This window comes from Apostichopus japonicus, chromosome 12 (assembly GCF_037975245.1).
Source record: "Apostichopus japonicus isolate 1M-3 chromosome 12, ASM3797524v1, whole genome shotgun sequence".
Taxonomy (NCBI): domain Eukaryota; kingdom Metazoa; phylum Echinodermata; class Holothuroidea; order Aspidochirotida; family Stichopodidae; genus Apostichopus; species Apostichopus japonicus.
The window spans coordinates 31,810,077-31,828,131 of NC_092572.1; the positions used below are offsets into that span (position 1 = coordinate 31,810,077).

Genomic DNA, 18,055 nt, shown 5'->3' on the forward strand with positions numbered 1-18,055 from the left:
AAGGAAATGACCACATATAAGGTCAACAAAATGTACCTGTATACAGTGGTTTGTGCTGTGGATCAGCAATGAGGTCCCACTTTACCATTTAAAGGCTCAGTTCTGGTCAGTACCAAGAAATGTCATATGGTTACGAGACATGAGTTGGCAAAGAAGGTTTGCACTGCATGCACTTTAATGTGTTCTAATCAGGTTCCAGTCATTGGTGTTTCAGATAAAGTTAAAATTATGCAAAGGCAATTAATTCTCACTCATGCATGCTGATGTATACTTGATACAGACTGGGGGCATATGGCTGTTGGCTACATGCTTACTCCTACACCTTAGAGAGCTATCATCATTTCAAACATTTTAAACTCCTTAGTGATAAATGTAGGCACACATGATGTTAGTTCTTGAACATCCCATGTAGACCACTGCATAGCCTATGATAACTGTAACCAACTGTTGTCATTGTCCACATTACCTGACCTTTGGTGACGTTGGTTCACATGACCGTTAAGTTTGAAAATATTCCCCTATACCATTTGCAACTTGTCCAAAATATCAACCTTGGCACTGTGAGTTATTGCATTAAATGTGTGAAATTAACTTTGACCTTGTATAACTTTGCACACGAAGGTCAAACGGGGGTCAACCCATTGATATTTATGATCAGAAGGTACCTTTAACATCTGAAAATAGCATCAAACTGTAAAAATCCACAAAACACGAAAAGGTCACCAAAGGTCAAATTGAGGTCAAGGATCACCCAGATGCGGGTCGACAATTGGATTACATTGAAGCAACTCCCAACCCTAACGGACAATTTGTTCTCAAGTTATCGTAAAAATACTAGTTTTTTATCATTAATTGACCTTTGGTGACCTTGTATCACATGACCGTTAAGTTTGAAAATATTCCCCTATACCATTTGCAATTACTCCAAAAATATCAACCTTGTAACACCTTGGAACTAGGAGTTATTGCATTAAATGTCTGAAAATTAACTCTGACCTCATATAACTTCGCACACGAATGTCACACGGGGGTTAACCCTATGACATTTATGATCAGAAGGTACCTTTAACATCTGAAAATAGTATCAAAACTGTAAAAATCCCCCAAAACACATAAAGGTCACCAGAGGTCAAATTGAGGTCAAGGGTCACCCAGATGCGGGTCGACAATTGGATAACATTGAAGCAACTCCCAACCCTAACAGACATTTCGTTCTCAAGTAAACGCAAAAATACTAGTTTTTTATCATTAATTGACCTTTGGTGACCTCGGATCACACCACTAAATTTGAAAATGTTCCTCTAACCAGTTTACAACTTTTCCCAAAATATCAACCTTGTCGCACATTGGCACTGGGAGTTATTGCAGTTTTAATATTTTCCGTTTTTAGACCATAATTGACCTTTGTGGGCACCAAAAACAATAGGGCACACCTTCTCCATATGGCGGATCTATAGTCCAAGTTTGGCCTCAATCCAATATTCCCTTATTGAGATAGAGCGTACCCAAGCAAGTGTCACAGACACACACACACACACGCACACACACGCCAACCCTGACTACATAGGTTCCTTTTGCTAAAGCAAGGAACCAAAAATGCAACATGGCATTATCAGTTGAATGGCACATAGTAGCATATCACAGCATGGTATTATACAGTGTATATGTATTCCACTATGATGTATATTTCTTACCATGTTTGTCAAATAACCTCATTGACTTCAAATATTTCTTGTTACAACTGTGTTGTGAGGCAATGAGCTCTCTGCAGAAATTGAAAGTTGAACGGTATCCATTCTGTGAGCAAATACACATAAAAAGCAGATATATAGCTATCTAGACAACATTATGCTCATCACTTAAAAGGTCAAAAAAAGTTTTGTCAAATAAAAGCAACTTTCATTTCTTGAAGATGTTTATAATACTGTGCAGCAGGGTCCTCTTTAATCTCTCCAGAAGGTAGTTTTAATAAAGAATTTTGAAAATGTGTGTATTACAAGGGATGTGTAGAAAGTTTATGAAAGCTTCATATGTACAAGATTCCTTGTACTGTGTTTTGATGGTTTGATGGTTTTTTGAAGGGGGGGGGGGGGGGTTGCCTCGCACAGACTGTTGCTTTAAATAACATGTCTTTTTAATATCTTGGATCTTAGAGTATTGTCTCTTTCTGCCATGCCCATTGTACTTTTTTATCTGAATATAGGGCACCAGATTTGTAGGCCCCAAGCAGACAGTTTGACTCCATCAAAAATGGAAGGCCCAGTGTACCAGGTGTGCAGGTGTCATATTCCTCTTCCTGTACATGATTTTACATTAATAGGTTGCATATCATTGCAGGCAGCCTTCTACGAGACTTGCATGCATTGAAGTAGGTTACTCTACACTTTTTCTGTTAAATTACACAGTTAGTCGCTATCTATCCTAATTTACCAGAAATGATCAACCAGTAGCGAATAGGTCTCTTCAATGCCCCTCTCCCCAACCCCTACCCTGCATGTTATTGTGTTACATAAAGCTCAGCCTAGTAGAGTACAGTGTGGTATTATATAAGGTTATGATCCAAACAAGCATGAAAATCAATTGTCCTAACCTGCAGTTTAATCTAAGTAGGAACTTCACAGAACATCATAGTTTTTTTTAACTGTGGAACACACAGTGTGACAAATTGCATTACATTCATAATTCACAAAGCTCATTCTGTAATAGGTGAGGGGAGAATCAGAATTTGTAGCTTCATTGAGTGTACTGTTTTAATTCATCAATGCCACTACACATTACAGTTCCCTAGAAATGTAACCATACAAGAACACTAGAAATTGGCATATACTGTAAGTTCCTGCTAGGAGGAACTACTGTTAGTGGAAGCCGTGATTTCCATACTGTAAATCCCACCTTGGGATCATTCAGTAATAGGTACCAAAGCAATCATGAGTATTCCATGTTGTGAAATTTGCAGCAAATGCCAATGTACTGTATACTACTGTTTCAATATCTCTTTCAGAACAGAGCTCTTGGAGCCAAATGCCAATGCAGAAAAATTAGCCACGGTTAATACATCAATAAGGTTATAATTTTGGTCATGAAATAATGATAACCCGTACTTGACAGGACATACATGTGTAAGTACTTACAGATCACATCGCACAGACCAAAACAATCTACTTTACTGTGATCCAATTTCAGGAATTGGCATCGCAGTGCCAACCCCTAAACATGGTGCTAAAGAACAAAGTCACATATTCTCATTATTATTTTTTTACTTTGTGTGATTATAATCATTGGGTTTGAAGTTATTTGTGTGTAGTTTGGTAATCTTCAACTAGAGCATTGGCTACCTCAATCTGGAGTGGCTGGTGTAAAATATGCTCTCTGAACACAAAAATGGCTTTTACCTTAAACTGTATTAAATGGTGGAACTGTGCATTCTCTCTGTGACCCCACAGAAGATAGGTCTTGAGGTGCAGTCTTCACACATTACTAGTTATGAAGTTACAGTGTTGCAGGAATCACACATGTTGGAGGTTGGGGCAACTGACTCAATGAAAGTATTGGTAAGCTTGGAACAAAGTGCCTGCCAAGCATTTGCAGCTTCTCTTCCTGTTTCTCCAGCCATCAGATGATCGTGATGATGATGATGCTGACCACAGTGTGAATACTGAGTTCTCCTGTGAGAGGGCTTGGATCACCTTGAAGGAGCTCCTCGGTAGCAGGTGGATATGGGTATGTCTCCCCAGCAAATAAACTGCTCTCAGGGTATGTCCTAGTCAAAGGGCCACGCCTCTCGTTCTGTTGACTACATCTTGTGTACTCAAATGAGGCCCTCGTCTGGGTCAGGTCGTCGTTTACCTTTATATGGAAAAAATTTAATTTCTGTTTTTGCATTGGTGGCTTCAGAGGCATGATACTCTGTGAAAAGATGATGACAAGTATTTTTTTATATTTTCTTACAATCCTGTACATGTCTAGCAGTTGGTTTTAATTTTCTTTGGTTATATTGCCACATGGAAGCTTGAATGACTTCTTGTAATTTGGCAAAGAACACAGGCATTATTTGAGAGCTTTAGAGAGTCACTTCTAGGTTCAGAGGGATACTGAGTAACCAACGTAACATGTTATCGAAGTGGTGAGTAAACACGACTTTCTATACAAATTTGATGTGAGAAAGCTTCTCCTCTGTTGTACAATATAACAGCTGTGAAAATATGTGAGTCATTTAATTACATTGTTTCCTAGTTAAAGTTTCAAGATATAAAAGATATTAATTCTATGCATGATGAAACTGTCGTGTACATACTGTACACATTTCACATTCAAACTTCAACTGATATCAAAAAAAAATACTGAGTAAATAGCAATGGGCTCATACAATAAGTTGGCGAAAGCCTATTAGTACTACAGATACTGCGTTTAGTTTGTTTAAGTACTTAAACCAAAAGATGAATCACAGGAAAGATAAAGTACATGAAACCTTCAAGAAAAAAAAATACCACATTACATTTGAATTTTTTTCCAATTTTAACAACCATTATAACAGGTTGTTTCTGGTTTTAAGATATTGTGTACATATGAGGTCATATTTTGACCCCTCTTGACCCAAATGACCTGTGATCTCCATTAAAAGGAAAAGGCTACTTGTACTCAGTATGGAACACCTTCCCTACAGGCTACAATTTACTAAACATGAGATATGCCTCCAAGTTTCCTTTGAACATGTGATATTAAAGTAACAAGGTTTTTACAATCTGACCCAGTCTGACCTCCACACAATAAAAAACGGTGCTCAATGTGGTCCACCTGCATACCAAATTAAAGATTTGTCAAATCGTCTCTTGAGGTATGATGCTTACAATGTTTTCACAATTTGACCACTGTTGACCCAAATGACCTCTGATCTTCACTACAACTCACAAAAATAATAGGCGTCTGGTACTCAATTTGGTGGTACACCTTCATATCGCATATGTGATTTCTTCACTTCTTGCCAGACACTAATTGAACTTGACTACCCTTCTTGTGGGCCTATTCTATATTGAAGTACATTACAATTATATATACTGTACTGCACCGTCGGATATTGGGAAATAACAGCTATGTGCCGCCATGGGATATGTCACATGACTCGTGCACACCCACTGGCTGACAGATTTCTCCTGGTTTTTCAAACTGTCTGGTTACCAGCAACTTAATGTAATCACCAAATGTGATGATCACACATACTGTAAACAAATTAGCAGTGACATTATTTTAGTTGCATACAGATTGAGAAGCTGAAGTTTATCACCCCTTTGATAACTAGCTAGAGCAGACATTTCTTAAGGGGCAAATTTCATTTTCTAATGCACAGAAGACCTATCCTAGGCTTAGCAGGTTAGACTAAATGATAATAGACTAGATAATATACGAAGAATAAAACACCGTACCCAGCGATACTTCAATGACGCCTAGGTCTGCATGTTGTTGTATTATGAGGATTTGTGTTGAAAACTGCACCACCTTGATTGAATAATTGGCATTTGCAAAAAAAGAAAACAAATGTGCTATACTGTATGTAGGACACACCTTTAATGTCTTTGAGACTTTGACATGCTTTCAGTGCTTTCTACTGTAGTCACTTCGCCCAACAACCATTTCGCCCAACTGCCATTTCGCCCAACCAGCCTGGTCATTTCGCCCAACCAGCCTGGTCATTTCGCCCAACCAGCATGGTCATTTCGCCCAACCATCATAGTCATTTCGCCCAACCAGCATGGTCATTTCGCCCAACCGTGTTGGTCATTTCGCCCAACCTTATTTTTACTAATATTCAGTCAGCATAATATTACTTTTTCTATTCCACTAGTTCAATTTGATTTATTTTGGATTAGGTTACTTCATAATAGGTAAATCAAAAAGTAAGGTCCGCTCGATATCGATCGGAGTCTGAGCAGTTATTTTGGGTATAATGGGAGGATTACACTACTTTAGGCGTTTACGCATACAATGGAAGTTATATTATTATACAAACACAGGGGAATCGGTCTTCATGAAAACCTATCAAACCTTACCCCTAAAACACTGATCCATCCTACTGACTAACAATTCCCGAACGTTTCCTTATTAAATTAAAAATATATATATAAAATTGAATTACTATATTTAATCAATGTAACCACTTTATCAATGTAACCACATATGTCATCACATATGTAATCAATTTAACCACCACTTCAAGTTTCCTTAATACTTGGTTCGTATCCCGTAACGTTAACAATTCCCGAACGTTTACTATATCAAACCTAACCCCTAAAACACTGATCCATCCTCAAGATTCCTTAATATTCGGTTCGTATCCTGTAACATTAAACATTCCTGAACGTTTCCTTACTAAAGTTATACAAAGTAAAGGACTTCAAGTTTCCTTAATATTCCTTAATATTCGAACGTTTACTATCAAACCTAACCCCTAACACACTGATCAATCCTCAAGTTTCTTTAACATTCCGTTCGTATCCTGTAACGTTAACAATTCCCGAACGTTTCCTTTTGAAATATCATATTTAATCAAGGTTGGGCGAAATGACCAGACTGGTTAGGCGAAATGACCAGGCTGGTTGGGCGAAATGACCAGGCTGGTTGGGCAAAATGACCAGGCTGGTTGGGCGAAATGACCAGGCTGGTTGGGCGAAATGGTAAGGTTGGGCGAAATGGCAGTTGGGCGAAATGGTTGTTGGGCGAAGTGTCCTGCTTCCCTTTCAGTTAGGTTTATCACAAACAGTGACCATTTTTGTTTCCTAGCATTATACAATTTCCACAGTAGGTTAATATAAATATTTATGCCTATATCATATATGCGAGTAGGAGAACCCCTTCTCGTCAATCTAGCACCAAACTCAAAAGAAAACAAATCCTATTTCCTCTGCCTTAATTGCGTTACATTTTCCCCCTTCAAATAACATACAAGTGTTCCAGAGTTGTTTCTCATGCATTTAGTATATAGTTTACTGCTCAGTTCAAACCAAACGGTTATACTTTTCAGTGGCAAGGTATTAATGATTGCATAAAGTACCTGTTTTTTTTCCGCGACTTTAGGGCAAGGGTGGATAATTTGGTGCTACGTTGCTTAGAAGTGATTCACCTTCTGGTACATAGGCCTATATATTACTGTGTAAATTGTATAACACCAGGAGTGCCTGTCTATCGGCTTAATGACAGTTTAGGCCTAACCTAAATGTCACAAAAATATCTATGGTTTTTTCAACTACATACGACTTTAGGAATTAGGGTCAAAAGGGGTACTTACCACTTAGAATAGTGCATGCCTTTCCTCCATGTTAACACCATGGCGGTATAGCACTTTTTCTACTGTATGATGGCGGTAAGAGTACATAACTGTGGGTAGGGGTAATGTTAGTATGTAGGTTAGGAATAACAAGGAACGGATTGTTAGGATGGGGTAATGATGGGCTAGGGAACAAGAAATTCCCAGAATTATGAGGTAATTAGGAATAGTTGTAAAGCTTTGTTAGGACAACTTATGATTCAAGCACTGTTCAATGTTCAGCACATGCACTGTATATTGCTCCACTTCACACTACCAATTAGGGCCCGTCTGTCCCCAAATAGGTCTTCTAAAGTTCTAATTTCCAAATCAACAACTAGAATCTCCCAATTTTTATTTTAATTCAATTACTTCGACCAACCTTTGAACATTTGAAGACGGTATACCTCTCCTTCCATGCGATTTAAAGTAAGTTTCACGGGTGCATTCCTGTACACCAGTGTTAAGTCCTTCCAAAAATGTAAGTTCCGCCAGAGATGGTGCCATGGGGGAAATGCTCGAATCCTATGGGGGAAATGCTCGAATCCTATGGCGGAAAGGTATGGCGGCATGTACCTAGGCTATGGCGGAATGGCACTAGACCTAGATTCGGGTTAAATACTACTATAAGTTTACTTTTGTTAGGGAAAAACCTTAGGTACCTGGCATAGAGACTGCACGACTTTAATAACCTACTGTAGGCCTAGTGGGACTTGTGTTCAATTCTGACCATCAAACACTCCTGCATTTGCAAAAACCAACGCACGATGCAGGGTATACTAGTACTAGTACTAGTAGCATGGACACTTCGAAGTTCGGACACCTAAGCCTATAAAACTATATCTTCTGGTATAAATCACCTGAAAATATACTTGATATGGTGGGAAAAGTGTGCCATAGTACGATACAGGGCCAAACGTTCTTTCCTGCAATCTGTTTTCACGTTGTATTCCAAGAAGATTCTTTGTGATTGTGGAACTGGTGTTTCTTTGCTAGAATATTGCGAAGTTCGGACACCCGGCCCACATTACCTGCTTGAAGGTAGCGGACATTAGTAGCGGACATTAGTAGCGGACAATAAGAGCAGATAATAAGGAGAAAAGCGGAGGGCGCCATCTATTTTCTAGCGGACAATAACCAACGGTGAAGGTGCAGTGGTACTCAATAATTGTTTGTAAATCAAATTTAAGACAATTCATCCCAAAAATGAAATGTTTATAATAGTAACCTATCGAAAGTCCCGTATACTGGTCTCCATACATTAATATTCTAAAAGCATTTCATTGAATTTTCAAATCAAGGAGTTTAATTAGTTTTAGCTTCTTCAGCTGACAACAGCTTTGTCTCTAAACTTGTGATTATTAAAAGGAAGTAATAGAATCTTCCTTTTTTACTAATACTGCCATTGAAATATAAAACTTATTTCTGTTAGAATGTCTCATATGAATACGAAATAAAACAATCGTGCCCTAGAAATTGACTGTTAATAGTTATGCTCGAATAGTCGTCATACACAAGTTAGACGTGGGACTATACATTCCCAGGTCCATTCAACCGTTTCTAAACATGAGGCCCTACAAGAGGACCACACTACTAACATTACACCCGTAAGGGTATTTAAACCAAATATTTATTTTCTATTTCTTTTAGCCTTACCTTGTTACGTACATCATGTAAGGGCACGATAATAATTCTACAGTATGCTAGAATTTTATAGAGCCAAAAAGTGCGGAGGTTAAGGTAGTCGCGGGATAAATCATCCTTCTAGTACCCAGTCTGTCCAGGCACTCAAGACGATTTATCTGTACCTTACTCATGTGTTAGCTCTTAACTCCTTATAGACTCTTTCCTGTCATATCATTGTCCCTTAGGGGAAACTATTTACACATTGTAATTACTTAAAATCTGTTCATTTTTGTCAATAGGTACCCAAGTATTGACAGATAGGTATTGAAATGAGGTTTTAATTTTTATAATTTTTTATAATTAAGCTGATAAGATATGCAAATATGCAAATGAGGTTATGATACAAACAATGTACTTTTTTTGCCCATTTGAAATTATTTTGACGAAATTTGCTGGACTTTTGATAGTTTGATGAGTTCAAGACATGTTATTTCATAAGTAAAGTATAATTTGATGTTTGAATGTGAGGAATATGACTGATTCCCCCCCCCCCCCCCCCTCCAAACAAACAAATGTATTCTGTAATACAATGGTAGCCATGCGTAACGGTAAGTCTATATATACCAATTGCGCTACATACACAATACATAGTACATACTGTACAGTGTGCAACTAAGCGGCTTACCGTATCAGAATTTCATCGTCAGAATCTTCTTCTCCAACGGCTGGATGGTCAAATTGCCCATAAAAAGAAGGTCTAACGCCTCTAAGAAGTATTTAGCCATGATAATATGTGCTAAATAGTTACAGTTTCAATTACGTGAGTGATTGCATAGGTCAACTGTGGTTGACCGAAATTATATACCGTAGAAATGCTCGAGTTGAATTGCTAGGGATTACTCACAAAGTGGAGGCGCTATTGCTAAATCGTTTTTATGTAGACTGGCGTTTCAGTGTGGCGCTTCTGGAGAGCTAAAAATCTACTCTGTAGGGTGAGGCATTCTGGAGAAAAAATTTCGGAAATCTGACAGTGTTTTGGCCTAAACTTAGACCAAAAAATGTCATTTTTGACATATTTTCCCCAATTATAGAGCCATCTCTCTACATATGCCTGTGAGACTTCTGATTTGATTCCTTGTATGTATTAGCTAATTGTATAAGATAAGGTCAGTTAACTTGACATTTTTCACTGTTCTCAACATTTTTTTGAAAAAATGTCAAAACGACCGGTTTTTTGCATGTAAAGAAATCTTTGAAGACAAAAAAAAAAAAAAAAGGTCCATGTGACCCCCTCGGAAAAAAAGGTTGTTTATTGATGCAGGCTGTCTTACGTGCAAAATAAAGCTATAGGAAGCTCCCTAGTGTATTCCTATCTCGAGTAATGATTTTCTAAACACATGGGAGTTTTGAAGGTTCAAATACGCACAGTAATATGTGACAATCATATACACGCGTACTCGTAAGTATGGATGTGTACTCGGTCACCTATCCGGGACCTTGTAACTCATACTCATATTTGTACTAGGAACCTTGTACCCATATCAGTACCAGCATACTGGTCATTGGTGATTAAAAACACGAACTCTCGTATCTTTCCTACGTGTATAATAATGCAGTTTAGTATTGTTTGTGATGATTCCTAGAGTAACGATGGATTTTCTGACTGATCATCGCTGTGCATCGCTTGCATTATCCCCGATCGTGCATTAATCCTGTGAGTAGCGCACGCTAGACCGTTGATTAACCCCTTATTTTCAATTTTCCACAACTCTGTAATTGGACAACATACATTGATCTTGGAGTGACTCGAACTCGGGACCTTATGATTGAAAGGCACTGGCGTTAACCACCGAGCTACAGAAGAAATCATTACATACGGTGTGATGGTGGGCTGGTTCCAAGTGTCCATCTCCTGACAGATATCTCAATGTTGCACACGTTCCTGCTCAACTGTACCAAAATAATAGTTATGGTTTATATTAATCATACTTAGAGCATAAACGTAGATGTATACAATATATAAGTAAGCAGCATAGCAACATTAACCAGCCCTTAGTTGGTGGCGATCCCTATTTGGACATTTCTTTGTTGGGGCGCCAGTCAGAAGCCACAGTCAGAGCCGTATATAGGACTATATACGGCTCTGGCCACAGAACAGTACATGCTGTGTAATCAGGCATCACGCTACAGTTCCATTCGATACAATCCGAGAAGCGGTAGGAAAGCGATTTCCAGAGGCGTATATATTCGAATTAATACGCGTATATTCAAGGGCGTAGGAACCGGGGGGCTGGGGGCGCCAGCCCCCAGTGAAAAATTTGAAGGGGCGGAAGTATCATTCCGCCCCCCCCCCCCCGCTTCGCAAGTCAGAAAACCCCTTTTTTATTTCCAAATGAGAAAAAAAAAATCATTTGGAGCACCAAATTACATCTAAGGCCTGGTGAAAATACAAAATTAAGTTTACAAAATGGAGTGGGTGTTGAAGTGTGCTATGTTGCACCAAATTGCATCTGAGGCTACCTGGAAATGCAAAAAAATCCAAAGGGGAGGGGGACACCCCTTCCCTTTAGACCCCTCCCCCAGGCGGGCCATCAGTCTTAGCCCCCCTCCCCCCACTCAAAAGTACCTTCCTACGCCACTGCGTATATTCGTATTAATACGTGGATATTTTATACGGTGTTCGTCCCATATGGCTTGCCATAGTCGTGTGGCTACACAATAAATATCATATATCCATTCTACTGTGAAACTGAATACTGGAAGGGGAAACAAAGGAAAGGAAAATCTACACTAGTTGACTCGAATATACATACCATAAATCTGCTAGTTTGTGTGTACGTGTACAAATGAACCTTTGAACCCAACTGTGGAGCTCAATGCACAGTCGAGTCGCGTACGTGCACAGTGGGCGTTGTTTATCAGTCACACGATCAGTATTGATATGTACAGTGTTGTTCAGTGTAATAATCTGCTTTCATATTGCCACTCTCACAACTCATTTCTATTTATCGTATTTCCATAACGTCGTTCTTACTACATTGGGGTAACTTTCTCCTCTTCGGGTTACATCAAGGTACTATTCGTGATCATTTACAGCTCGGGTGTGTTTTAAGTTGAAGAAGAAGGATTCAAAGGATCCTTGGTTCACTCTGCAATATTACACAAGTGAATTTGAGTGGCTTTCAATGTAAGTGTTACCCTTTCTGTGTGTATTACAGCAGTACACAGTTATCAGTATTATATTTGTCAATGGCTGTGGTTTAGAAGGTAGCGTTATGGGTACTCCGGTAGCGGGTAGACTGTGACACATAAGCTTAATTAAAGGCATTGAAGCATATGGAAAAGTTTAGGCTATAAAAGAGCATTTGCTCTACAAAGCCACACAGACTAAAATCCGCCAATGTTATGAGTCACCGGTATGAATATGCATATTGACAGACGGACTGTTTCATTACCGGCATGGGGATTGTATTTGTTTCTAAATGAATTGATGCTAAAATAATTATAGCAGTGAATGTAAACGAACACTGAGACATGACGTTGTGTTTATACATTTATTTGTCTGCACACCTTTTCATCGAACTTGAGAAAATAACATTTATTAGGCAAACTCATGTATTTGACTTAATTAACTGGGGTACATGGAGTTACCCACTTACAGTGGTATCTTCCAAACAAACAACCAGTGATAGTCCTAGCGATAGCTTTAGCCTACGTACATACGAGTGTTAACCTAACTGTACGAAACCATATGCATTAATACATAAAGCACGGTAGGCCTGTACGTTCGCTACAAACGTTTACGTGGGCAATTTATATCACTATATTCATCCTATTTCAAAGGAAACTATGAAATAGGATCCTCAACTTGTTAATTTATGTTTATTGCAATGTCGTCATCTTATTTCATTGCATATTACCACCCAAATCTCGAAATTCACCTCAGAAATCACAATACGATTGTCGGACGAATCATCAGTGAGAATGTTGTTGATACACAAGCTGATTCGTGACGTAGCTCATGAATAAATAATGAGGCGTTATAATGAGGTTTTCGAAGAAAAATTTCTAGCGGAAACTTTCATTCGATGGAAAAAAGACATACAGTGAACATTAACCAATCAGAAATAGGCTTATATAATATGAAAGAACAGAATTTGAAGTTAGTTGCGCAAGTTTAGCCATGCAGTTTGATCAAACGGTCTGAGAATTCGAGTAGTTTGAAGTTAGCGTCCTTGTAGAATAAACGAATATGCAAGCACATAAATCCGACTGGACTAAAAATTTAAACTTTTTTAATCGGAAAACGACATACAGTAAAGTTCAGATTAATGATGATTCGTTAAAAGATTATGAAAGAGAAATGTTTAAACTACTGTAATTTGTTTTAGCCGATATCAGTAAATGATATCGGTACATTGATTTTTTTCAAAAGATCGCGATACGGCCGTTTTGGAAGGTATAAAACACACACTTAAGGCCCGAGGTCGACTATGCACGGATCAAATGATCGCCACCTTTCCATATGACTCGCCCCAAACCGTGTGCGGCCATCTGAAAAAGTTAACTTTCTGTTGCTTGCAAGTGACGTTTTGTTCGTGTCGCTACAAAATGCAGACAGTACAGTTATGAAACGTGATACCTTGTTATCTTTAGCTGGACCTGAGATGTCCATCGCTGTATCGTTTGTATACTGTGCTGTGGGTATTGACCGCAGCTGTATGTACTGAATTGTACACTAGTGTCTAATTACCGACGGTAGCAAGCTGGAGTTTCTGGAATCGATGGTTGTGTTTAACACTTCTGTTACACCTCATTCGAAACTAGGTCAAATTACCGGCATTAGACGTTTCTTTTTGCGTGAGACTTGAGAAAGATAGTCTATAGTATTAATTAACTGAGACCACCATCTTAATACACTACTTCTAACGTTAGATATGGTTACTTCAATGTATACCCTTTACCTATAAACCGTTTCTACTACAGGAAGTGTAGGTTTACAACTTCCTGATCATTCCAAGTAATATGTGTTTCATCATGGCAGATGATCTTGACAAGCTTTATATTCCTGATATAAAATGTTAACTAACATCATTACACTTCATAAATTGTTTACTTATTTATTGTTTTGTTTTCGTACATTGTGCATGGAGAAACACAAACAATACAGAACTGTTGCAAGATACGTTCATCAAATTTTGTGATGAATTAAGATTTCCAGTAATTATTTTAGACAATGAACTTCAGTTCAGCTATGGGAATATTCTTTGACTGAATTGATATTAGTATATCAGGTTTAAGCGTGAAGTTATTATAGCGTTATTACTGTAGCTTACATATCACTCCATTTTAAAAGCATTAACTCCTAGTGAGTGGTCAACCTCAATTCAGATGAAAAACTATAGACTCCTCTTGACGCTCTTGCAATGTAGACCCAGGGGCGGAATTTGAGTTGTGAAAGTGGGGGGTGGGGCAAACCTGCCAGCAAGACTATCTTAGCGGAGCGCCACCATCGGTTGGCGCGGAGCGTACAAGATTTTTTTTGGCTTTACAAACCCTCCAGATGACCGGAAACGGCACTTCCCGAGTGCTCTAAGCTGCATGTACTCTAAGCTGCATGCATCCTTGAAATATGGATCTCATGTCTGCAATTGTATCTAGATTATTTATCGTTTCAAAATTTGAAGAGGATTGATAGTAGAACATATGGTCAGATGGTGATGTACAACTTTGTTATACGTCACTATCTAAGCGGAGCGCCATCATCGGTTGGCAAGGAGCGTGGACATTTTTGATGAAAGGTACCCTTACATCGGTAAAATTAACACCCATATCATAGGCTTTAAATTGCATCTAAACAATTAATGAACGTGTATAAATTCAGGGAAGACGGATAGAAGAACTTATATGGTGATGTACAACTGAAGCTTATACGTCACTATTTAGGCGGTGCACCACCATCACTTGGCGCGGCGCGTCGCAATTTAAGCAAAAAGGAAATCTTAGATCAGCAAAATGACACCTCTGGTAACAATAAATCGCATCTAGACAGTTCTTTCCCCCTAAAAATATTAGTATATTGTTCATTGGACCGATCAAGAGTATGTTCAGCACCCACTTCGAAATTCTCCCCGGCTGTCCCCACTTCTTGGAGCACTTGGCAAATATTCGGGGCTGAACATACCTTTACCCCCTCCCCACTTTTTTTCATGGGGGATAAGCCCCTCAAGTCCACCGGTTCCGTCGCCACTGAAGTCGATGTGGGTTGACTTTTTGGATTTTACAATGCGACTAGGTGCAACATGGAGCAATATTTACGGGGCATTTCATAGTACTGGCTGAGATTTTGAAAATGAAATTATTACCTGGCAGTACCAGCATTGTGTTTGAACTATTGCCAGACTATCAGGCAACATAGAGTGCATAATAAATAGTTGAATCAACATACGTCAGTTTTTTAGGAAAGAAATCGTGTGCAAGAAATTACCTTTTATGCAAAACCAAACGTAAGTGTTTCATTCATCATCGAGAATAGATCCGAAAACGGAACTCAAAGCCACACATTATTTTATCGGCTCTACCGAAACTGCCGAGTGCTGTATACTGTAACAATGGATTTAATGTGTTACTGTGTTAGTGCCAATTTGTAATTTACATTATTCGATATGCATGCATCATTCCAGGATTTCGAGCAGTAATGAAATTACATCGGCATTGCCATTGCATATTATTGAATGACACGGGGGGGGGGGGGTGTCATGTGTCAGTGTATTGAATTTCATTATTGATATACCCAATCTGCAAATCTGGCTTTCGTAAATCGTTTCTCTGGATTTAGTTATTCAACACATTCAGTAGAGCAGCAACGTTGAAAATCAATTCCTGAAGCTAGCATTGTAGCACATGCCGCGGATTCATGCAGAATTGAATCGCTAGTGTGTTAGCTCCAGGATTCGTAACCTGTGCTGCGAACCATGTGCTAGCTCCAGCTCCAGTTATTCTGCATGCTACATGTTACGATGTTACACACAAATTCGACTTAGATTCGAAACAAATAATCCTATTTGATAGAGCTGTTGTGGGGGAATAATTTCGGTTATAGGTTGTGCACATTTGTCTGCAAAAAAGACAAAAAAGTGAACTAAGGTCTGGGGAAAAGTGGGGGGAAATGCCCCCTCTTGCAACCCCCCCCCCCCATAATCCCGCCCATGTGTAGACCTATTTGTCAACTCGAAAAATACTTAGTTCATTATTGTAAATATTAATGAGAGAACTAACATGTTTGCATCAATATTTCCTACTGTTACACTATTTTGGTTATGTACATCATACTAGTTATTTATAATACCATTATAATCTGTATTTGAGGTAAATTTAAAAAATGTTTTTCTACTAAATATAATCTTATTTGACTGTACTTAGCTCAACACATTAATTCGTCCAAAGATTCAATCACTTCTGGGACGCACTTATTTTATGCTGTATATTTCTCAACATCAATGAAACCTTGTATCCAAATTGTGTACGGTTCCGAAAATAGCCTTTTGAACATATCTACATAGAACAAACAACGCTGTGCGTATGTTAGACATATTTATATATATATAGTTTTCAAATCAGTATATGTTAAAGGTGCAATGCTGCTTACTGATACGAAAGATAGAAACATTTTGTATTTGTTTTGTATGTTTAATATGAACCTTTAATTAAGTACTATTATTTCGGTTTAGTTCAGCAGGATCGTACACAACTTTGAGAAATCTGTCAGAAGATGGACATTATGGAGCCTCCCCTCATCACACCGTAAGTAATACCCTCTTTAGTAACCCGCTTTATGTGACCCTCCTCCCACTTTACCCTCATGTCCCGTTCTCTTTAGACTGCTCTTTAGAATGCTTCTTTCTAATATGTCATAAATATATCACTGTGTTCCTTTCAGCGATGCTACGGTTCATTTCTTCCTCAGCTCTTTTTTCTTTAAGTTGCCGGAGGCATAATGAATCTATTTGATGTTGATGTTGTGTGTGGGTATTTGTGCCGATGCGTCTGTGTGTATGCAACACTGTTTGTAAACACAATAACTCAAGAAGTATATGATGTCCTAAGTTGATGCATTGTATATGGATTTGTCTTTAAGTTAGTAAAAGAACCCAATAGAAATTGGTGGATGCAAATAGACATACGACGTCAACTGATGTCAAAGTCTGAAAACTGTATAAACAAGATAACCCAAGAAGGAAGGACAATGTCGTTAAACTTCATAGCCATAAGGTAAGCTCGGATGGACTTTATACTTAGTGTGTGTCATTACTTTAATGATGACAATAATTTGTTGTTTTATATGGAGATTAAAGATGACTCGAGTTCAACACAGGTTACAGTCTGAAAACATTGTAAACACTCTAAATTAAAGTTTAGATGAAATTCATACGTCGTATGTGAATCCATCTTAGCTAGTTCAAGAAACTTATCATTTTCTAATGAGGTCCACAAATTTAAACCTTGTAATAATAATACAGTTTTTATATAAACATAACTCCTCCAAACTTAAAACTTCATACGTTGTAAGACACTTTACCGTAGTGAGTACGAAGAAAGCATTTTGCTATGTTGGAGTCAAAGCTCATGTGAGGTCAAAGTCTGATAATGTTGTTGTGACAGTGCCTCAAATATTGAAACTTGAATGGGCTGAATGTGTGGTATAGAGATTCATATTAGTGAGTGCAAGAATCATTTTGTATTTATAGTGGAGGTCAAAGATCTTTTAAGGTTAACAGTGATGGAAGTCTGAGAATCATGTAAACACCATCACTCCAGAGTTGCAACTGAAATGAACTTCATAATTTGTAAGTAGATTCACTGATACATTCAGGACTCACCCGTGTGTAGAAACAAACAGGTATAGTTAGCACACAGACCTATAAAAATAATATTACAGATTTCATAAATGCGACATTAAATCTAATTTTAAATTCTTTTTCTCTCTTCATAATGAAGCTAGAAGGTTGCGCTCTCGTATTTTAGGCTGTGGAATATAAATATTCGAAATAATGAGGAGAAATGCGGAATTTATATATTTTGAAATTAATAGGGAAGTCTTATAGTTGGTGTGTGTGTGTGTTAGGTTGTTCT

At 38.2% G+C, this 18,055-nt stretch overlaps 2 protein-coding genes across 22 annotated transcripts in view; one reads left to right on the forward strand and one right to left on the reverse strand.

The window, feature by feature from the left end:
• The window catches only part of LOC139977758 (uncharacterized), a 31,469-nt gene extending 21,702 nt beyond the window's left edge, over window positions 1-9,767 (reverse strand). The window contains exons 1-3 of one of the 13 annotated variants that reach the window (XM_071987375.1): window positions 9,609-9,767; window positions 3,393-3,906; window positions 1,695-1,797 (exon numbers count right to left, since the gene is read on the reverse strand). The gene's annotated coding sequence lies outside the window, so the exon portion shown is untranslated. Of the gene's footprint in view, window positions 1-1,694; window positions 1,798-3,392; window positions 4,136-6,937; window positions 7,175-9,608 lie in introns of those variants that run through there. The other 12 variants (XM_071987376.1, XM_071987377.1, XM_071987379.1 and 9 more) reach the window with 12 other exon arrangements.
• LOC139977726 (uncharacterized) overlaps window positions 1-18,055 on the forward strand; it is a 204,413-nt gene that overhangs the window by 84,438 nt on the left and 101,920 nt on the right. For 4 of the 9 annotated variants that reach the window (XM_071987244.1, XM_071987251.1, XM_071987249.1 and 1 more), the window contains exons 1-2: window positions 11,670-12,110; window positions 16,654-16,726. The exons of 1 other annotated variant lie outside the window; for it this stretch is intronic. In XM_071987244.1, the coding sequence (XP_071843345.1) occupies window positions 16,695-16,726 (32 nt within the window). In that variant the 5' untranslated portion in view covers window positions 11,670-12,110; window positions 16,654-16,694. Of the gene's footprint in view, window positions 1-11,665; window positions 12,111-16,653; window positions 16,727-18,055 lie in introns of those variants that run through there. 4 more of the 9 variants (XM_071987253.1, XM_071987247.1, XM_071987252.1 and 1 more) reach the window with 4 other exon arrangements.